At 41.1% G+C, this 23,810-nt stretch overlaps 1 protein-coding gene across 1 annotated transcript in view; it reads right to left on the reverse strand.

Moving 5' to 3' along the window:
* The window catches only part of CGNL1 (cingulin like 1), a 166,551-nt gene that overhangs the window by 33,907 nt on the left and 108,834 nt on the right, over positions 1 to 23,810 (reverse strand). The window contains exons 8-9 of the mRNA XM_007958511.2: positions 3,168 to 3,374; positions 2,172 to 2,276 (exon numbers count right to left, since the gene is read on the reverse strand). Coding sequence (XP_007956702.1) covers positions 2,172 to 2,276; positions 3,168 to 3,374 — 312 coding nt within the window. The remainder of the gene's footprint in view (positions 1 to 2,171; positions 2,277 to 3,167; positions 3,375 to 23,810) is intronic.

Here is a 23,810-nt window from a genome sequence, read left to right on the forward strand (position 1 = left end):
CAGCTGGTGAACTGCTTCCATAAGTGGGAACCTTTATTGTCTGATCAAAGGATGACAAAGGATGAGAGACTATAATTGCTGCACCCAGTGCTTGATGTGGACATGATGTGAAGATGCAGAATTCTGTCTCTGTGGTACAAATGTTTCTCCTTTCTTTCTGACCCCAAACAGCTCCCAAATTTAAACCTAGCATTTTGACAGCTGGATTGGGTACCAGTAGCTATCACAAGCCTTAAAGTGCAGCACAGTGAAATTGGTGTCTATATAAAATCACCAATCAAGAGTTTGTAAAAAAAAGATCTAGAATTAAAGAAAAAGAAATCCAAAGTTGGAGCAGTCAGACAACAAAGAAGAAAACAAGAGTTTTAAGTGTATACAAAGGTTATTTGTGGTTACCAGGTGGTGGGGGAGGCAGAAATGGGGAGTTATTGCTTAAAGGGTCCTAAGTTTCTCTTTGGGGTGATAGAAAATTTTCGGAAATGGATAGTGGTTATGACAGTACAATGTGGTGAAAGTAATTAATGCCTTTGAATTATATACTTAATAATGGGTGAAGTGGCAAATGCTTTTTAAATTTTTATTTCCTCACAATAAAATTTTTAAAAAATGGTTAAGATGGCAAACTTTTTGTTACGTATTTTTACAACAATAAAATTTATAAGCAAACAAAATAAGTGCTTTATCAAAATCTGGGCAAAAGGGGTATGGCCAGGGAGAAGAAATAGAGGAAATCGTCAGCCTAGGTTATGGCTGACCTGTGTGAATCCTAGTATAAGCATGGGCTTCCTCTCCTGCACACCTAGGAGATGAAGCTGCATATTGAAAAGAAGAGCCCTAATTTAAAAAATCTGAATTCTGACTGCTTCTCAGTTCTTAACACTTTTACTGTTCCTCAACCTTTCTCTCCCTCCCCCACCCACTCACACAAGTGGCTCTCTAATGGAAAACTTTAACAACTTTCCTCTTAGTCCTCAAAAACACTGGCTTTTATGGCCTCAGAAATTCACCTGAGGGACTCAAGGGAGAGGGTCCTTTAAAACCAGAGAGGGCAGGTAGAAAGGACAGACTTGGACCATGCTTAGGGCATTATGCAAGTCAATTTAGAAATTCCATTCAGGGTTGGTTTTTTTTTTTTTTTTTTTTTTTTAAGAATACACTTCAAATAATCTTTCTAACCTTCAAATGTGAAAATCTAATTTTCTAAGAACAAGCTGATTCTTAATAGAGATAGCTATCTAGTTTCAACAAAACTACTTCCTGCCTCTCCTTTTAATAGCCATTTTGAAGGACTCACTCTCTGTAATGTTTTTGCCCAGAGGAGAAGGGAAATTGACTTCTGCCAGAAAGCCAACTCCATGCTGCCTTGGGGACCAATTCTGCTGGCCTCCTCACATAATTCAAATTCTATCTTGGTAAAGTTGTCAATTTCTTAAATGTCTAGAGCAAGGTTTCTCAACCTTGGTGTGATTGACATTTTGGGATGAATAATTCTTTGTTGGGTGGGCTGTCTTGGGCACTGTAGGCTGTGGAGCAGCTCACCTGGCCTTTCCCCCACTAGATGCCACTAGCACCCCTAATCCAGTAGTGATAATCAAAAATATCTCTAGGCATTACTAAATGTCCCCTAAACCAGAACCATTTGCCATCATGTTGATTTAGACTCATGGCAACCCTATGTGTGTCAGTGTAGAACTGTGCTCCGTGGGGTTTTCAATGGCTGATTTTTTGGAAGTAGATCAACAGCACCTTCCTACCAAGATGCCTCTGAGCAGACTTAATGACCAGCTTTTTGGTTAGCAATTCAGTGTGTTAACAGTTTGCATCAGCCAGAGTTTCCAAATGCTTGGAGAGATTGGAAGGGGGGGCACAATTGCCCCCAGTTGAGATCCTATGGTCTAGGATAGTAGTTTGAAGGTTTTGTAGGTGAAAAAGAACTAGTAAGAGGGAAACTTTTTTTTTTTTTTTTTTAAGTTCCTGTGATTTTGCTTCTCTGGGCTTCCTGTACCCATCATCAAGTCAATTCCAATTCATAGTGACTCTATAGGACAGAGTAGAACTGCCCCATAGGGTTTGCAAGGCTATAAATCTTTATGGAAGCAGATTGCCTCATCTTTCTTCCACGGAAGGGCTGTGTTTAAGAGGGAATAAAGGAAGCTGCCTGAGCTGTTTACCTGAGCATCCTCTAGTGCACCCTCCAGGCTCCTTTGAGCTGTCATGGCTTCCTTTCCTTCCTTTCTGGCATGCACAAGGGCCTCTTCTAATTGCTCCTTTTCTCCCTACAATGAAACAGTAGGTCAGCAGGTGCTTAAATGTGTGCTGAGCCTATGAATAAAATGAATACAGGAGACACCTATAGACACAGCAATGGCTGTGATCACAACAGTCTACTCATTGGCCCAAGATGGCACACACCACTTTCCTGGGCATTTGTATCTGTCTGCTGATTCCAGTTCTTAGCCAAGTGGTTGCATCCACATTATTATGTAAATGCTTTTTGAAAATACAAATATCTAGTCTCACTCCTGGAGATTCAGAAATAGTAAGTACTGAATGGGCCCAGGGATATATACAGTTTCATAAAAGGCCTACAGGTGATCTTGAGAGAGGACCACATTTGGAAACTTCTGCTGGAACATGTAGCCCACTTTCATTGTCAGCTGCCATTTCTCACTGCCAATGAGGTGTGCCTCTCACTTCTAGAGGTCTACCAAACCAGACCATTAGTTTGTTAAGAACTATGTGACTTCAAAGACCATCAACTAACTGTATGTTAAAAAAGAACAAATAGTCTTGGGTGACAAAAGTCCTTGTGTGGTGTTAGGTTGTCTTTTCAGGTGCTTGGAGCCTTCTGCTAAGTATCACAAGGTTGTAAGGCCAGAAGTCTGAGGTCTGAGGAAGTGGGGAGTGGGGATTTCTGGGTTTAGTCATATATTTTCCACCCTGACCTTATCAGCCCTGTTCCCAGGCTTTTTTAGAAGCCTATCTCTCACTCACACCAGTCTTTGACAAATGAAAGAAACAGCTTACACAGAAGATGGATTCACAATTGCACTGACCTTTCTTACTAAATTATGATAATAAATCCCTTCCCACTTCTTCAATCACTCATAGAGGAAAGAAAGATCAGCAGCTGCCAAACTCAGGATGCGGGGCCCAGCAAGCCTTACCTCGTACTTCTTAAGCATTTCTTTCATTTTGGCTTCCTCGCCTCCCATGTCATCAATCTGGCTCTGAAGCTGGGTGACACTCCGCTCCAGCTCTTCAATTCTTCCCCTCAGTCTCTCATTCTCCTCCTTCAGAGCCTTCACCCGCACTTCAGCCCCTGCCTGGTTTTGTTCTGAAGTGCTGCTCCGACTGGCTAGGACCTCGACATTCTGTTAAAAACATGGATCGGGAAAACAGGGGCACCCATGTCAAGGGGCAGTCCCCAAGCACAAGGATGGCTGACATTAATGAAAAACCCACTATGTACCAGGCACTATGCTAAGCCAGGAGTCAGCAAAAGACAGCCCCGCAGGCTAAATCCAACCTGCCAGACAAATCCAGCCTGCCACCTGTTTTTTTTTTTTTTTTTTAAATAAAGTGTTATTGGAACACAACATGCCTGCTTGTTTACATATCGTCTACAGTGGCTTTCATGCCACAATAACACAGTTGAGTAGTTGTGACAGAGACCATATGGCTACAAAACCTAAAATAGTTACTATCTAGTCCTTTACTGAAAAAGTTTGCCAACCCTTGTGCTAGGTCCTTTATATACATTTTCAACCTTTTAACAACTTTACACCAAAAAACCAAACTCACTGCCTTTGAGTTGGATCTGACTCATAGAGACCCCTCTCTGGGTTTCCGAGGTGATGATATCACTATGGAAGTAGACTGCCCAATCTTCCTGCCAAGGAGTGGCTGGTGGTTTGAAACACTAGCCTTCTGGTTAGCAGTCAAATGTCTTAGGCACTATGCTACCAGAGCTCCTTTAACAACTCTAGGAGGTGGATCCTACTCTTATCATGTTAAAGATGAGAAAATTGAGGCTTAGGTAGATTAAGTAACTTGTCCAGGATTGCTTAGGAGGTCTGTGTTCCACAGACTGGATCCAGAACCTGTTCTCTTCACCATTGCCTTCAGATGTGTTCACTTCCCTACCCTCTTATCATGCGCAGCCTTTAACAAGCTCTAGATGAAAAGCAGTTTCTCCTTACAGATTTTTTTAAATGTCTGATACAAACCAGAAATTAAAATTCGCTTCAACTATGATAGAGTTCATAGTGCAAGCTCTAGTTCCTATCATTTGAAAGTGAGCTTGTGCTGCGCACAATCCACAACGGGAAGAAATGGCAGCAATTACAGGATGGTTATTGTTAATTCCGAATATCACAAGAGCTTTTCATGTTTTGGCTTAGCAACTTGAAATGATAATAAGTGCCTTTGTCTAAGGTTCCAGCTTTCCAGGGCAGATCTTTTGCCTGTTCTCCATTTCACCACTACTATAAAGATATTGAGGGAGCTCTGGTAGCATAGTGCCTAAGGCACTTGACTGCTAACCAGAAGGCTGGCAGGTTCAAACCCACCAGCCACTCCTCAGAAGAAGGTTGGGCAATCCTACTTCTGTAGTGATACTGCCTCGGAAACCCAAGGAGGGGTTGCTATGAGTCGGGGCCGACTCAAAGGCACATAACAACAACATAAAGATATCGACTTGAGGCAGCAGTGGTTCAATGGTAGAATTCTCATCTTCTCAGCAGGAGACAAGGGCTCGATTCCCAGCCAATACACTTCATGCATGGGGTTACCATGAGTTAGGGGTCAATGTGATGGTAGCTAACAACAAAAATACCAGTACAGGTCACCTACAAGAGAACTCACAGCAAATTTAATGCTCATGAAACAAGGCTTCAGATCCCTAGAAGGCAAAGAAGGCCCAGGGAAGGCAAGGTTTGGCTTCAGCAGCTATGTCATAGTCCGCTTGGGAAGGCTATGAGTACTTGCATGCCCTTTTGAAAAGATCTTTAAATCTTCTAACAGTAGAGTAAGCTGTATCATTCCCAACTTAACAGCTAGAGAATTTTAGAAACCAGAGCACTTTTTCGAAACCCAATATTTAGTTCTATACATCTGAGAAAGCCCATCAGAACAAGGCAACTGAGTTAGCATGAGGTTAGCTGGCATAGCTAGAGGAAAACCAAGGGACCAGGCACCTGGGATTTCTCATGACTACTTGGGTATCATCTTCTACTGAAACCAATGAGAGGATGCATCATAAAGATGAACAAAAGAGTAATAAACTGTGGTTGGAAGCTTGAAAATCTAGAAATTCTAGTCAGACCAGAAAATAAAAAAGTCCAGATTGTCCATTTCTGTCCTGTCCTACCTTGGAAGACTGCAGCAATAAAATAGCCTTTAAAAGACAAGAGATTATAAACTACAGTTATCAATACAATGTGGTACTGACCTAAGGATAAAGATCAGTGGAACAGTAGTAGGAGTCTGGAAATAAACCATTATATTTATGGTCAACTGATTTGCAGCAAGGGTACCATAACAATTCAATGGCAAAAAGAACAGTCTTCAAGAAATGGTGCTGGGACAACCATATATAATAACAATTAACTCGAAATAGACTATAGACCTAAATGTAATACTATAACATAGGAACATAAAAATAAGAAACACAGGTGTAAATTTTCATGACTTTGGGTTAGGTAAAGGGCTTCTTAGATATAATACCAAAAGCACAAGTAATAAAAGAAATAAAAAATTGATAAATTGGATTTCATCAAAATTAAAAATTTTGTGCTGCAAATGATACCATCAAGAAAGTGAAAAGACAGCCCACAGAATGGGAGGAAATATTTGCAAATCATATAGTTGATAAGGGACTTGTATCCAGAATATATAAAGAATTCTTACAATATAGTAAGAAAAAGACAAACCAATTAAAAAGTAGACAAAGGATTTGAACAGACATTTCTCTAAAGAAGATACACAAATGGCCAATAATCACATGAAAAATTTTGAACATCATTAGTCATTAGAGAAATACAAATTAAAACTACAATTAGATATCTACTTCACACCCACTAGAATAAAAAAAGTATTGGCAAGGATATAGAGAAATTGGAATCCTCCTACACTGCTGGTGGGAATGTAAAATGGTGAGGGCACTTTGGAAAATAGTCTGGCAGTTCCTCAGAATGTTAAACATAGAGCTAACGTATTGCCTAGCAATTTTGCCCTTACATATACAACTTATATAACTTACTCTTACATATATAAGAGAAATGAAAACATATATCCACATAAAAACTTACACATGAATGTTCACAGCAGCATTATTCATAAAAGCCAAAAAGTATAAACAGGCCAAATGTGTATCAGCTGATGAACAGATAAACAAAATGTGGTATATTCATATAATGAAATATTATTCAGTCATAAAAAAAGAAATGATGTACTGATATATGACACTACAAGAATGTCATATATCAGTATGACACTACAAGAATGTCACCCTGAAGAATGAACTCTGGATGAAAGAAGCCAGATGTGAAAGGACAAATATTGTAAGATTCCATTTATATACATGTCCAGAAGGGTAGATCCACAGAGATAGAAAGTAGATTAATGCTTTCCTAGGGCTAGTGGGAGCAGGTCTGGTAGCATAGTGTTTAAGGCATTTGACTGCTAACCAGAAGGATGGTGGTTCAAATCCACCAGCCACTTCTCAGAAGGAAGACTGGGCAATATACTTCCATAGTGATACTGACTTGGAAACCTAAGGAAGGGTCGCTATGAGTTGGATCTGACTCCACAGCAGTGAGTGAGAGCTAGTGGGGGTGATGGAAGTACGGGGTAGGGAGTGACTACTAATACGCATAAGGTTTCTTTTCTGGGATAATGAAAATGTCTAAAATTGACAGTGGTGATAGATGTACAACTTTGTGAATATACTAAAAACCACTGAATTCTATACTTTAAATGGATGAGTTGTAATATTATGCAAATTATATCTTAACAAAGCCTATCTTTGAAAAAAGAATAAAGATAAGGTGAGATCAGAGGCAAGAGTAAGGATGGTGGGAAGAAGTGATGGGTCTACCCAAGTGATCTGGGTTTGGTGGCAGAGTGCCGAAGGCATTTGAGTGCTAACCAGAAGGCTGGCGGTTCAAACCCACCAGCCACTCCTCAGAAGGAAGGTTGGGCAATCTCTTTCCATAGTGATGCTGCCTCGGAAACCAAGGAGGGGTCGCTATGATTCGGATCTGATTCCATGGCTGTGAGTTTGGTTGGTTTGGAGAGTGAGAGGAAGAGGAGATTGAAGATATCTGCCTACATTAGATTACTAAAATGGATTTTTGGTGGGTTTTTTTTTTTTGTTGTTGTTGTTTCAAGCTATCATCACTATTTATTTCCAAAACTTTAGAAAGCAAAGAACACTTCTTTCAGTGCTCTTTCGTTTGCCCAGAATTATCAGGAAGAGTTAGGAAAGGGATGAGGGACAGCTGGAGGACTGAAAACTAGATCTGGTTTAACCTGGATTTGGGCCTCCAACACACTAGATAAGGGAACTTGGATTGTATTTTGGTGTTTAGGATTTGGTATTTTCATTACTTGAAAGTTGTGGTGGCACATTTTTTAAGTGCTGGGAGAACTGACCAGGCAAGCTTATCATTCAGCTGGTGGCCATCCAAAACCTGCTCTAATCTTAGCTTAAGAAAGTATTTCCCCTCCGTTGACTGAATCACAAGAGCTCTGGTGGTGCAGTGCCTAAGGCATTTGACTGCTTACCAGAAGGCTGGTGGTTCAAACTCACCAGCCACTCCATGGTAGTAAGACTGGGAAATCTACTTCCGAAAAGATTTATCATCTCAGAAACCCAAAGGAAGTCACTATGAGTCAGAATCAACTCAATGGCAGTTAGTTTGGTTTGTTTTGACTGAACTACATTTAGATAAAATTAAAAGTTTACAAGTTAAACAACAACAAAAAATGCAAGAAAGAGTTGTGATTAAAAGGTACTCCACAGGCTGAGTAGTCCTCCTGGCATGGGGGCGCTTGTATGTGTTGTGATATTTAGTAAGCTCAGGACTATTTGTAAAGTGATGCAAAGTGCTGTTTCTTTTTTTTTTTTTTTCCTATCACACAATATTTACTTTAATTGAAGCCTCTGTTCACAGACCTTTCCAGGATCCCTCCCAGTCCTTGTCCCCACCCAGTTCATTGGTTTATGCACAGCCCACAAGATAACCCTCCCTTTCTTGAAAATCAAATCAAACATGTTGCTGTCAAGTCAATTCCAACTAATAGCAACCTGGAAGGGCAGAGTAGAACTTCCCCATAGAGTTTCCAAGGCTATAATCTTTACAGAAGGTGACTGCTACATCTCTCTCCTGTGGAGGGGCTGGTGGGTTCGAACCACTGACGTCTGGGTTAATGGCTAAGCACTTTAGCCACTGTGCCACCAGAGCTCCTTCTCTTTCTTGAAACCATACTTAATTCCTCTACAGCAGTCCAAGATCTAAAATAAAAATCATATTCCTTTTATCAAAACAAGTACTACATGCAAGTCTCCCCCATGACTTTCCAATGAAGAAAAGAAAATTAGCCCAGAAGACCACCAAAAGAAGCTCTGAAATTCTTTGATCTATGCATCACCTTTTCCAAATGCTTAAGTATGTGTCTCATGAGTGTGATCAAGGCAGCAGAACTTCACTAAGTTCTGGAGAAGATCTTCTCAGATAAGAGGTCATGAGGGACAAATGTTGCTGACCTCACTTTAGAAGTTAGTAGTTACACTGCTGTGATTCTTTGATCTCAAGCCCTGTATGTAATAACAAGATTAAAGAGGATGGAGTGAAAATGGTTGTACAAATTGAAGAATATAATCAATATCCCTGAATTCTATATGTAGAAATTGTTGAATTGGTGTATGATCTGCTGTGCACACTCTCAACAATAACAACAAAAGTAAATCAATAATTATAGAGAATGTTCCAGTAAATAACCAAAACACACAGTTTTTAATGATCTATTTAGCTACATCATACTGACTATATAATGTCTATTTTAAAGGCATTATATGGCTTTTTAAATATATATATATATTAACTATTATTCACTCATAAAGAGATTAGTTAACAAAATTCCAGTTCCAAAATTCCAAACCCTCCAATTTCTTTACCACTCCAAAAAGGCTGGCAACACCACACTAGGTAATTACCATATAGATAAAAGTAGCAGATACGCTATTTTCTATTGTCCCTCAAGACTGGGTCAGCCTTTAAAATTGCTGACTTTTTTTTTTTTTTAAACCAAGCACTTGACTGCTAACCAGAAGGCTGGCGGTTCAAACCCACCAGCCACTCCTCGGAAGGAAGGTTGGGCAATCCTACTTCCGTAGTGATACTGCCTCGGAAACCCAAGGAGGGGTCGCTATGAGTCGGGGCTGACTCGACGGCACATAACAACAACAACAACAAATCAGGTAGCCAGGGTCACAAGGTTTGGTAACATAGTGTGTGGATGGTATACTCAAATACGTGCTGTTAGGGATATAAGTGGGAATGAGCTCCTGGAGGGCAATTTGGTAGTAGTATCTAAGGAGATCTGGTGGTAAAGTAGTTAAAGTATTTGGCTATTAACCAAAAGGTCACAGTTTGAATCCAGCCATTCCAAGAGAGAAAGATGAGACAGTCTGCTTCTATAAAGATTTAGAGCCTTGGAAATCCTATAGGGCAGTTCTACTCTGTCGTATAGGGTTGCTATGAGTCAGACTTGACTCGATGGCAGTGGATTTGGTTTTGGTTTGGTATGAAACCAGAGGGAGCCCTGGTGGCACAATGGTTAAATGTTTGGCTGCTAACCAAAAGATCAACAGTTCAAACCCACCAATGACTCCATTTTCATAAAGATTACAGCCTAGGAAATCCTTTGGGGTCAATTCTACTTTGTTCTATAGAGTCACAATGAGTCAGAATTGACTTGAAGGCACACAACAACAATCACATGAAATCATAACGCAAGGTCCCTAGGTAGTAGCACAGTTAATACCACTCAGTTGTACTATGGAAGAACCAGGCCTGGCGATTGGCTTCCGTAAAGATTACAGCCAACTCAAGTCCATAGCTTATGGAGTTTCTCTCCAAACACACAAACAAATGCCTCAACATTAAATCATAACATACATCCCCTTCGATTCAGCAACTTCTCTTCAAGCACTTTATCCCACATGTGTGCAAAATGACACATGGACAAGAGTATTAACTGCAGAAATGTAATAGCAAAAGATTGTAAACAACAAGATGCCAATTAATTGGGCATGCTTAAGAAAATTACATCAATTCAATGGCATCTTGTGCAGCTGGGGAAGAAAAAAAACAAGAATAAGAAAGAGAAGAAAAAGCAAGGTAAAGAATAGTACACATAGCATATTTGTGTAAAACGGTAAGGAGAGATAAGCATGTATTTACTAGGATATACAAGAAACTAGTAACACTAACCGGCTGTGGGGAAGAGAACTGGGGACTACAAAGCAAGTGGAGGAAAGGTTTTCCATTGCCGATCCTTTTCTAACTGTTGAATTTTGAACCATGGACATTCAATAGATATTAAAATGTTTTAAATAAATAATACATGTTTTAAAAGATTGACCATCAGTGGCCACATGGCTTGGAACCCTCCTGGAACCCCAGAAGCAGCTGTGCAAACAGAGCAGAGCACCAACTCTCCCACACTCACTGGCTCATATAGTTAAGCAATTCCTTTTCACCACACATAGCTGGGAGAGTGGAAAAGACCCAGATGGCCCAGCACTTGCACTTACAAGAGTGCTTCTCCAATTTTTCCACCCAAGCAAACCTAAGGCAGAGAAGACCAGTGTGGGGTGATGAGAGAGACATCTAAAAGGCTGGGAGGGATTGCTTTCAAGGCTTACATTTTTCCCCTTAAAAATGCACATAAAATTTGCCTTTTATACCATAACATTTATTTTTCATTCTACTTCATGTCTCCTTTTACATTAAGATACTAAATTCTTAGTGTTCCAGGAAGATGAGCCACTTTACCCTATGGTTTGCCAACCACTCTTCTCTCTGGCATACCCAGCCCACGCACACATATCCTAGCCCAAGTAACAGAGAAAGAAATCATCTCAGGGATGTTTTAATTCTAAAATTTTAATTCTAAAAATGCATATCTAACTGTATAGAGGAAAGATTATGAGTCCTGCAATCAGATCAGATTCAAATCCAGGCTGTCATTCTTTCTGGGGCCTTCCTCTTGGCCTAACCTCACAGAGACTTCTTGTTGTTGTTGTTGTTGTTATGTGCCGTCGAGTTGGACCCAACTCATAGGGACCCCTCCTTGGGTTTCCGAGGCAGTATCACTACAGAAGTAGATTGCCCCATCTTCCTTCCGAGGAGTGGCTGGTGGGTTTGAACTGCCAGCCTTCTGGTTAGCAGTCAAATGCCTTAGGCACTATGCTACCAGACTTAGGACCCTCATTTTAAAAAGACAAAACCAAAAACATTGCTGTCCAGTTGAGTCCAACTCATAGTGAAGCATATGACCCATAGTTCATGGTGAACTGCCCCCACAGAACTTCCAAGCCTGGAATCTTTAAGGAAGCAAACTACCATATCTTTCTCCTGTGCAATAGCGGGTTTGAACCCTTCAACCTTTTGGGTTAGCACCTGAGCACCTACTACCACCAGGGCTCCTTATTTCAAAAAGAGGGACAAAAATGACTACTTCTTCCACTCAATAATCCATTCAATGTTTACCTATAGTGATCACGGCTACTGAGGTAGCCATTATTGTTGTTATTAGATCAACTTAACCCACATTCGTTTCCCAAAGGGGAAGCATTTTTCACAGCTTACCTTCTGTGGTTCTAAATCATCAAACCTAGCTTCAGGCTGCAATCTGCAAATTTTTACCAGCTAAAAATCAAGCCTATTGTTGTTAGTTACCATCCAGTAGGCCCGACTCAGAGTATGACAGAATGAAATGGTGCCTGGTTCTGTGCCATCTTCATGATCACTGGTAGTCTGCATCCACTTTTGCAGCTAAAAAGAGAACCAAGGTCTTCTAACAATATTTCTGGGTCACCGTGCTGCACAAATATGATGACCCCTTTCTTATTTCAAGGGTAAGTCAGGTTTCTTGGTTGGCTAATTCATTAAAAACTCACCCCATTTCCTATTTGAGGGTGGTCCAGGAAACTGTCAGAAACTTTCAAAATTCTTCCAAAACGAAAACAGCATGTTTCAATGTGCTGAATTGCTAAATTTCTACTACTTCTGAAAGAGCTCACTTTTAACCATATGCTCCAATTATTTATTTAAAGGGGGGAGGGGAAACAAATGCAAGAATACCATGAAAAAGCAGCAAAACCTCACATGCTTTCAGGTAGCACTATTCATTGCAAATAATGACTTTCTCATTAGCTGGCACATTTTCATGAGCTAAAGTCACATTTAGAAATGTTCATACTGTCCCCTCGAGCCAGGGGAAACTTTTATTCAAGATAAGCACAAACTCTCCAGACAGCACGACTAACCGCCATTGGCCATCCGTGAGCATTTTGCCTAGTTCAAAGGTGGGGAAGCACTTTCCTTTCAGAAGCACAGAGTTAACACCTTGGGCAACAGGGAACAAGTAGGACTATGGGCAAGGGCCTCCCGCTTGTCCTAATGTAGACTGAACACATACACATATCAGGTTTTCCTAATTAACAAGGCCTCTGCCACAGCCAGCTTTTGTTTCCTTTCTGTCTCTCTTTTTTGCTGAATGAGTGAAAACAGCTGAGCCGTGGAGGCCCAGGAGTCTAGGGAATGGAATGTTGGTTTGTCAGTTCCACCTCACTGGCTGCCCCCACACTCCAGAGTGTGTTGAGCCTGCAGGATCTAGGCTGATAGGTGCTTAAAGTGTCCCTAGGTCAAGTCATCCACCGGAATGCCCATCACACCCATGGACTCTCATTTCCACAACAATGACCTGGTCAAAATAATGAGTTCCTTCCTCACTCCGAATGTAGTAGAAAACCAAAGCCCCTATATTGTGTCTTCACTTTCCCCCTCACCTGAGCAAGAGTAAACTATTTAGGTACAGAAACACCAAATACTTTGGTCACTTTATTACTTTCCCTAGTTATCTATGAATTTCATTGCCATAGATCCTCTAGGCCAGGGCTTCTCAAGTTGTAATGAGTATACGAGTCAGCTGGGGATCTTGTTAAATGTTCAACAGGCCTGGAGTGGGGCCTGAGACTGCATGCCTACCAAACTTTCCAGGTGATGCCAACAATGCTGATTGTTCTGGTTACCTAGTGCCGCTCTGACAAGAATATACCATAAATGGGATGCTTGAACAAACAGGAGTCTATTCTCTTACAGTTTGGAGGCTTTAAGTCCAAATTCAAGGTGCCAGGCTCTAGAGACTGTGTGAAAGCCCCTTGACCTTGGGCTTCAGCTCTGCCCCTTGCTCCCGGCCCACTGAAGCTAAAGGCATCTCTTCACTCAGGCAGCTACTGGCTGCTCAGGCTAACAAGCCCAAGGTCGACAAATAAAACGGCACAGTCCCAATGTTACCAAACCACATGGCAAGCCATTAATTCAAGTCCATTGTAAGTCCCAAGGTCGGCAAAGCATGGCAGGCTGCTGAACAACAACACAACTACATGCAGGGTCCAAGTGTGCCATAGGCTGGAAACCATTCCCAAAGCTGCTTCATATATATAGGAAGCAGACCACATACCCAAAGCAGCTACTCAGCTGCTCCAATAGATTCCCCCATGGAGTTAATTACCAATCTCACCATGGGGAATAACTACATTCAGCTGCCCAGCCACTCAACCAGGTCTAGCCAAGTTGACACATAAACGTAACCACCACACTGGTCCATCCATACCTCATACTTTGAGCAGAGAGGCTCTAGGCTGATGAGAGGCTGCTCACACCTGCCGGGGCTTCCTGCAGAGGCTTGCAGCTCACTTAAAGAGCACAAGATCTGGTCAAGTCCTTTATGCTTCTTGATATGACTTTAAGGACCTAGATTAGGTGTCTGTGGCTTAAATACTGACGCAGGCTCTGCAGCCAAGTTAACCGGTGAATTATACACATCCTTGACCTCTCTGAGCATGGATTCACATCCTTCAAGCAAGTGTATTTGGCAATACTAGCCCCAAATGAGTCAGAGAATTCAACAAAAAAGAGAGAAAAAAGTTTTTAAATTTGAAATGTTTACATGAACATAAAGTAGTGGATTCCTTCCTTCCTCCTTTTTGATTCTGCCTACCTACCATTTTTGGTCAAGATGGGGTTGAGTCATGAAAAAACAGCATTATTCTTAAATTCCACACTAAGAGCTTCACTAAAATTTCTAAAAATGCCTTCACTGTATTTCTCAACTACCAACACAGTTCCCTCCCAACATATTTGCAGTTTAGAAGTCAACAACTGGTTACAAAGTTATAAGTTTATTTTATTTGTTTGTTTTTGTCAAGAGAAGCAGTGTATGAGAAACAGGAATAAATATGGTGGACAAAATGGCAAAAAAAAAAATAGAGTGCTCATTACCAAATCCCCAAATATTTTCAAGGAAAAGTTGATTCCATAGCCACGAATCACTTACTGCCATCGAGTCAATTCCAACTCATAGTGACCCCTCCTTGAGTTTCTGAGGTGGTATCTCTGCAGAAGTAGATCACCCAATCTTGCTTCCAAGGAGTGGCTGGTGCGTTTGAACTGCCAGCCTTCTGGTTAGCACACAAAAGCCTTAGGCACTATGCTACCAGAGCTATAGTGAAGGCAAATATTCAATTCCCTTTTGTTAGAAGATTTGGATTCTGGACCAGACTCTGCTAATGATTTTCTGTTTGTGCCAAACTTCTATCTACCTTCACTTAACTTCTCTGTAATAAGAAAGCATCAGTCTGGCTAATTCCAATGTCCCTGCCAGCTCTAATGGTCTGGTATTCTAGAATGAACTTAAAAAACTGGGCAGTATTAGGCAATCATAGATATTAAATAAACTGAGGACTACCAAAAGAACAAACAATTCAGAAGAAATACAACCAGAATGTTTTTTAGAAGTAAGAACAACAAGACTTTATTGGCTTACTTGGGATACATCATCAGGAGAGATCAATCACTGAAGGAGGACATTATGTTTGGTGAAATAGAGGGCCAGTGAAAACAAAGAACACATCACCAAAGAAGACATTCAGGTGGCCAACAAATATATGAAGGCTTGGGATCATTAGCCATTAGAATGGTGCAAATCAAAACGAAAATAAGACACCATCTCACTCCAGCAATAATAGCCAAGTTTAATAAGACAGAAAACAATATATGATGGCAAGGGTGTGGAAAGATTAGAAAACTCTCATACACTGCTGGTAGGATTATAAAATGATGCAAACACTGTGGAAAATGGTATGGTGCTTCCATAAAAAGTTGGAAATAGAAATACCATTGATACAGCAATCCCACTACTAGGTATATATCCTTAAAAAAAAAAAAAAAAAAAGCCAAGACACAAATAAATGTATGGACACCCATGTTCATTGCAGCACTATTTACCACAGCAAAGAGACAGAAACAATCTAAGTGCCCATCAACAGATGACTGGATAAACAAAGTATGATACATACACACAATGGAATACTATGCAATGTTAAAGAAAAATGAAGAATCATGAAACATCTTATAATGTGGATGAACCTGGAGGAGTGTAATAAGTCAATTACAATAAGTCAATTACAATAGGACAGATATTGTGTGAGTCCATTATAAAAAGTCAAGGAAAGGTTTACACATAGAAAGAAACATTCATTGCTGGTTACAGAGAATGGGAGGGGAGGAGAGAGAAGGAAAAATACTAATTAGATAACAGATAAGTATTAAATTGGGTGAAGGGAAAGGCAATATACAATAAGAAGGTGATCAGCACAATAAGGAAAAGGAAGACACAGAGAGGTCACAAGAGTTATAGACCATAAAGGTAAATACTATTACATGTACAATCCTGCATTGTCAGAAATAACAAACATCAATCTACTAGTGGATACATAGGCAGACAGGCAAGATGAACAGGTATGGATAGGCAACGAGACTACACCCACCATACATAGGTTTGGCAGATGATATTGCTACATATGTATTTGTATGTACTGTAAATATATCCATGTATGTAGTAGAGTAAAGGAGCTCTGGTGATAGAGTGGTTAAAGCATTTGGCTGCTAGCCAAAAGGTTGGTGGTCCGAACCCACTAGCTGCTCACAGAAGAATGATGGGGCAACCTGCTTCCATAAAGATTTACAGCCTTGGAATCCCAATGGGGTCCATTGTGAATTAGAATTGACTCAAAGGCAGTGAGTTTGGTTTTTTTAATAGTAGAGCAAATGGGGCAAAGTTATGAAAACTTCTTAGCCATAACCAAACACCCTGAAAGAATGAGTCACTGGGACAGGGGACTCAGGACCATAGTTGAAGGAGACAGCAAGGGTCAACTGGCATAACACAGTCCACAAACAGTGCTGTACATGCTACTTTGGTAAGTAATGACTGGGGTCCTAAAAGTTTGCAAGTGACCATCTAAGGTGCAACTATTGGTCTTTCTCCAATAGTCTAGAGTAAAGAAGAGTGAAGACAATCAAAGACACATGGAAACAGTCCAAAGGACTAATGGACCATGCAAATCTCAGCCTCCATGACCCTAAGACCAGAAGAACTAGATGGTGCCTGGCTACCTCTGCTGATGGCTCTGAAAGGGATCACAGTAGAAATTCCTATATAGAGTGGGTGAAAAATGTGGAACGAAACTCAAAATCATAAAAAAAGACCAGGCTTACTGGTCTGATAGAGACTGGTGGAACCCCTGAAACTATGGCCCTTAGTAACCCTTAAAGCCTGGAACTGAACATAGCCCCATGGGCTCAACTTTCAGCCAAACTATAAGAGAAAATGGGAGCTCTGGTAGCGTAGTACCTAAGGCACTTGACTGCTAACTAGAAGGCTGGCAGTTCAAACCCACCAGCCACTCCTCAGAAGGAAGATGGGGCGATCTACTTCCGTAGTGATACTGCCTCGGAAACCCAAGGAGGGGTTACTATGAGTCAGGTCCGACCCGACAACATATAACAACAACAACAACAACATAACAGACAATAACACCAGGGAGGTACACAGTCCTGAGAGCAATCAACCATATGAGATCAAAAGGGCAGCATTTGCCCAAGGATAAAGTTCAGAAAACAGGAAGGGATAGAAAAGAAGGATGAATGGAAACAGTAAACACAGGGAAGAAGTGAGCAGAGTGTTGTTAAATTGCGGGGATTGCAATCAACTTTATGAAACAAAATGTGTATAAACTGTCAAATGAAAAACCAATATGCTCTATAAACTTCACTCAAATCACAATAAAAAGTTAAGAAAACAAAAGAGGAGGAGAACTAAATCGCTATATTAGAAATTAAAGCTATTGTAGATATTTTAATATAAAAAAAAAAGAAAGAAATCCTCAGTGAGGTGGACTGACTCAATAGCTGCAGCGATAAACCCAAACATACCAAAGACCATAAAGATGGGCCAGCTTTGAACTTGATTGTGTTCTGTATACATGAAGTCACCATGAGTTGAAGCCAATTCACTGGCAACTAACAACAACAAAGAATTCCAGTGCTTTTACTCCTACCACATTAAATTTCATTTTTAAATGCTGTTAGCTAAATTATGATAGTTTTTAACCAATATCCCTGCCACAGCTGCTGTAAGTGAGGACCACATCTAAGACAGGCAACCTGCTGCCACTGAGGCAGAACAAAGACTGACTAGCTTAATTCTCTCTTCATCATCACTAAATTGTCATAAATTCTCCTACTTCAAACATATCATGTTTAATGAAGATTTTATTTGCATCCTCTATTTTCATTGCCCTGGTGGTAATATTCCTGATTATAGAATCACCAAAAAGATGCTCCCTTTTAATCATATTCAATTACCTTTTCCTATAGTAATTCGGTGACTGTCTAGATTAAAAATGTCGTTAATTTCCATCACAATGTCCTTCTGAAGTAAGTCAATATGCTTCCTTTTAAATAGTTAAGAAGCCAGCAAGACTCACTTTCAGGGTGGCCTACAATTCAGACACAGATCCAAAACAAAAGTTATGAAAATAAAATGCCTCACACTTGCTCACAGAATGCATTCAACATATGTTCTTATTTAAGCCACAGCAAACCTACAGAGATGCCTAAGATGAGGATAAAATGCCTATGAGAAAATAGAGAGGTCAAGCCATTTTCCCTAGAGGCAACCTGCTCGATAGTTAAGAGTTCAGTCCTTGACCTATTGTATGATTAATTTATATGAAGCGGCCAGAAAGGCATGTCCATAGAGACAGAAAGCAGATTAGTGGTTGCCAGATGGTTGCATATGGGGTAACTGGGAGGTCCTAAGTTTCTTTTTGGCGTGATGGAAATATTCTAGAATTATCTAGATAGTGGTGAAGGTTGCAAAACACTGTGAATATATAAAAACCACTGAACTATAGATTTTAAAATGGTGAATTTTATGTTGTGGGAATTTTAAAAAGAAAGAATTCAGGCTTTGGGGTTCAGACAGACCTGAACTGACCCCACTGTTCCTCTTTAAGCCTCTATTTTCCTGTTCTTCTGAAAAACAAAATGAGACACTATGCAAAGCATTTAGCAATGTTTTTAGACACATCGTAAGAGCTCAATCAATGACAGTTACATACACATAAAGCTCAGGCAGCCAAAAGTCATACAACCAGAACTTGAATCCAGCTCTTCTGACTTCCTGTCTGTGATCACCAGTAGTGTTAAGTGGGCCAGCAGCTTCAGGAAAAATTCCTCAAGTCAAACAAGGAAGGGAAAAGGAGGTTCCGACCCTGCCCACTGGGGCTTTAGCTATATCCATGCACTCACCAGACTGCATTTCATAGGTTTCTCTGAAACAGAGTTCCACACAATTATGCTTTTACCTTAAACACCACTCCTTTAAAAGCCTTACAAAACTTTCCTTAGTCTCCCTGGGTTCTCTCAGTGTTCAGGAGATAAAAGAGCCTCACATCATATTTATATGATACCATTTCTATCCCCATGAGGGCTATGGTCTGAGCTAACCTTGTCCTTAACACAGACAAACCCTATTTGTAGAGCCCAACATCCTCCCAACTGGGCTGTTAGCCCTCCAAGGAGCTGCAGGATGGCAGAAGGGAGTCCACCCAGACAATGCTGTGTTGCCAGAACTCTGCGTCACCAGGAAAATATTGGGGGGTGGGGTCAGGACAAAAAAGCAGAGGTTTAGACTCCCAGTTAGATTCATCTCACCCCTGTGAGACTAGATGGCTCTATAAATAGTTTAAAAATTAGCTTGCTGTCAGCACACATGTGTCTAACAGGTTGAACAAGATTTCTGAAGACAGAAAAAACCAGGCAGCTTTGCTTAGTGGGGAATTGCAGGGACCCTTCCAAGTTAAACCAAAAGTTGAGTCTGGAAGCTAACAGGTCTTAATTGAGTCCACAGTGATACACTGTTCTATCTTCCAGACATCTTGTTATTTGTGAAAGTGGATCCCTCAACCTTCCCATTATTCTACAGCCATATTTCCATAACTGGTAAAAGAAAGCAATAACTCTCAATTATAGAAATCATACCATTTAAAATTTTAAATCAAAATGCTTATACCAAGAGCTCTTAATCTGATGACCATTCTCATTAGCCTTTCTTTGCACTGCCATAAAAAAACAAACCAAGCTTACTGCCATCCAGTTGTTTCTGACTCATAGTGACCCCCATTGGGTTTCCAAGGCTGTAAATCTTTACAGGAGCAGATCGCTCCATCTGTCTTCCATAGAGCAGCTGGTGGGTTCAATCCACCAACCTTTGATTAGCAGCCAAATGCCTTAACCACTACTGTTGCAGTGCCATGCTAGACCAAATTTCCATGCAGAAAATTGCCAGTGTTTCCCTTTATTTCCCCTAAGTCTGTGGCTACAGGAACAATTCTAACAGGGGCTGGACAGAGTTAGATAGAACTGCCATCACAATTAGGAGGCAAGAGGCTGAACCAATACTCCCACTAAGCTTTGAGGCTGATCCCCTGGAAACCCCACTCATGACTAAGACACATAACAAACATCAGAACTAAATCCACTGCCTTGGAGTGGCCTCTGACTCACAGCAACCCCATGTTACAGAGTAAAACTGCCTCCAAAGAGTTTTCTTGGTTGTAATCTTTACAGAAACAGTTTACTAGGCCTTTCTTCAGCAGCACCGCTTGGTGGATTCAAAACTGCCAACCTTTAGGTTAGAAGTCATATGCAAAGGAGGAATTTACGTCCTTTAAAGATGTTGCCTATTCTCTGGTACAAAGTTGTGCAGACCTGGCCAGTGGTACTGCATCTGCATGGGGTTCCTGACAGGGGACCCATCTTCTGGCCCCCTCCCTGTAAGGAACCTACTGGGGTCAGGATGTGCCAAGGCAACTAGCTCTGAAGCACAAAGAGGGCAGGGCCAGAAATAGGAATGCCCTAATCCAGATATAGTTACCTGCTTACTCTGAGGTTTTATCCAAGTAAGAGTTTCTCGAAATTGCAGTTACATTTTCTTAAAAATAGCAGTGGCATTATGGATCCATTCACTGCATGGATCAAGGGGAAAAAAAAGAGAATAGTGCCAAGTGCCAAAGCACTAACACAACGCAATGCAACACACTGCTGTTGAGTCGGATCTGACTCATAGAGACCCCTCCTTGGGTTTCAGAGGCAGTATCACTATGGAATTAGATTGCCCAACCTTCCGAGGAGTGGCTGGTGGGTTTGAACTGCCAGCCCTGATTAGCAGTCAAATGCCTTAGGCACTACGCCACTAGAGCTTGTTGTTGTTGTTGTTGCTATGTGCCGTCGAGTCGGACCCGACTCATAGTGACCCCTTCTTGGGTTTTCAAGGCAGTATCACTACGGAAGTAGATTGCCCCATCTTCCTTCCAAGAAGTGGCTGGTGGGTTTGAACTGCCAGCCTTCTGGTTAGCAGTCAAGTGCTTAGGCACTACGCCACTAGAGCTAGTCAGTATAAAAAGAGCAAACAGTGACCAGGAAGGGATTAACATGTACCACCCAGAAGTTATAGAGCATAAAGCACAGATTTCCTTCCTGACAGAAGCCTTGAAGGAAGCGTGGTGACTTTTTGGCCTCCATACCCTTGGACCAATTGCCACCTACCCACAATTGCTGGTCCAATTCTCACTCAGTCCTTCCTTTACTGAATGAACCAAAACCCAAAAAAACACTGATGTCTGTCGAGTTAATTCTAACTCTTAGTGAGCTGTAGGACAGAGGAGAACTGCCCCATAGAATTTCCAAGGTTGTAAATCTTTATGGAATCAGACTGTCTCATCTTTCTCCCCCAGAGTGGCTGGTGGGTTTCAACTGCCATTATTCTAATTAGCAGCCAAATGTTTAACCACTGCCCCTTCTGAACAAAGGGAAAGCAAAATGTCACCTTCCCTCTGGGAAGAGCTGGGAGACAAAGAGGGGGAGGGATGGAGTAACCAAAGAACTACCCCAGGGCTGCTCTAGGGCCAGCTCCCAGAGAAGCACATCTGTTTTAAAAAGGAGCCCATCTAAGGCGTCAACAATAGAGGCCCATATGAGTCACTATGGGGGTCATTAGTGCTGTTCACCATTCCCAGGTCTCTCCTCAGGCACACATAAGAGTGTGCTTCTTCCCTGCCTCCTTGAAGCTAGTGTGACCATGTGTTATGGATTGAATTACATCCCTCAAAAATATATGTTGTAAATCCTAACCCCTGTATCTGTGGATGTAATTCCCTCTGGAAATAAGATTTTCTTTGTTATGCTAATGGAACGTGGCATATAGGATGTGTCTTAAACCAATCACTTTTGAGATATCAAAGAGCAGATTAGGCACAGAAGAAAGCAGACACAGTAAGAAGACTGACACTATCTGAAGATGACAAAGGCAGACCAGTCTACAAACTCAGGAACTCCAAGGATGGCCGGTTAGAGAATCTCAGACAAGAACTATCCATCAGAACAGACAGAGAGCCTCCCCCTAGAACCAAAGCCTTGAAATCAGACTTCTAGCCTTGTAACCTGTGAGAAAATAAATTTCTGTTTGTTAAAGCCATCCCCTTTTGTGTGGTATTTCTGTTACAGCAGCACTAAGAAACTAAGACATTATGTGATTGGCTTGGCCAATAATATATGAGCAGTAGTATGTATCACATCCAGGTGGGTTCAAACCCCAACCTTTCAGTTAGCAGCTAAGTGCTTAACCAGTTGAGCCACCAAAATTCCTTCAAAGTGGCCTAAAAAGAAGGAATTTTGGAGGCAGAGTCCAGAGCTGGTGTCCTAGTCCCAGCGCAGCCCCTTACTAGCTATTTGACCTTAGGCAAGTCACCTCTGAATCTCATCGGCACAACCATAAAATGTCAGAAGACAATGGAATTCAATAGGCATTTTAAATTGTTGTTATGTTGTTAGCTGAGTCAGTTTTGACTCAGTGACTCAATGTACAACAAAATGAAATATTGCCCAGTCCTTCACCATCCTCACAACCATAGCCATGCGCAAGCCCATTGTCACAGCCACTGTGTCAATTCATCTCACTGAGGACCTTCCCGTTTTTCAATGAACCGCTGCTTTAGCCAGCATGATATCCTTCTCCAGGGACTGGTCCCTTCTGATGACATGACCAAAGTATGAGAGACGAAGTCTGGTCATTCTTGCTTCTAAGATGCATTCTTGCTGTACTTCCTCCAAGGATTTGTTCGTTCTTCTAGTAATCCATGATACGTTCAACACCACAATTCAGAAGTATTAATCCTGCGGTCTTTTTTATTCCTTGTGCAGTTCTCACATGCTTATGAGGCTACTGAAAAGACCATAGCTTGGGTCAGGTGCATCTTAGTCTTCAGAGTAACACCTTTGCTCTTAAACAGTTTAAAAAGGTCTTAAGTAGCTGTCACAGACTGTCTATACTCAATAAATATACAAGTTGAACAAGATAGTATGTGATCCTTAAGAGTTCAAAATCACACAAAAGAGTTAAAAATGTTCATATTTTCAGTATAAGTAATCACTGCTTAAAGGAAGACCATGTGCATAATGGCCTAATTGTCTCTGATTCATGTCCATCTCTGTGATTAATATGGTCTCTGCATGGCAGATTAAGTTTATTTCCTCTCTGACCTGCCAATGTTTTTCCTTTCTCCAGGCATGTTTAAAACAGACCTGGTGTTATGGATTGAACTGTGTCCTCCAAAGTGTTAATGAGGCCATAACGGTATATGGTGTGTCTTAAACCAGTCACTTCTGAGATATAAAAAGAGCAGATTATGCAGAGAGACAAGCAAGAACAGAGCAGGACAGAGCACCAAGGAATCAAGAACAGAGCTGAAAAGAGACAAGGACCTTTCCCCAGTGCTGATGGAGAGAACCTTCCTCTAGAGATGTTGCTCTGAATTTATGCTTCAAGACTTGGTAAACTGTAAGAAAATAAATTTCTTTTCTTTTCTTTTTTTTTAATTGTGATTTGGGTGAAATTTTACAGAGAAAATTCACTTTCCATATAGCAGTTCACATACACTTTGTCTCATGACATTGACCACAATTTACCACAATGCAACAGCTCCCCTCCCACCTCCTCCCCATAGTTACCTCTTCCCTGTGTCCATCCCTCCATGCACTCCTGCCCCCTGAGCTGTCTCCCTGTGCATAAACAGCCCTTCTATTCTCCCATGATTGTTCTTTCCAAGGAGT

This window comes from Orycteropus afer, unplaced genomic scaffold, assembly GCF_000298275.1.
Source record: "Orycteropus afer afer isolate SDZICR_OR568_19922 unplaced genomic scaffold, OryAfe1.0 scaffold00015, whole genome shotgun sequence".
Lineage (NCBI taxonomy): Eukaryota > Metazoa > Chordata > Mammalia > Tubulidentata > Orycteropodidae > Orycteropus > Orycteropus afer.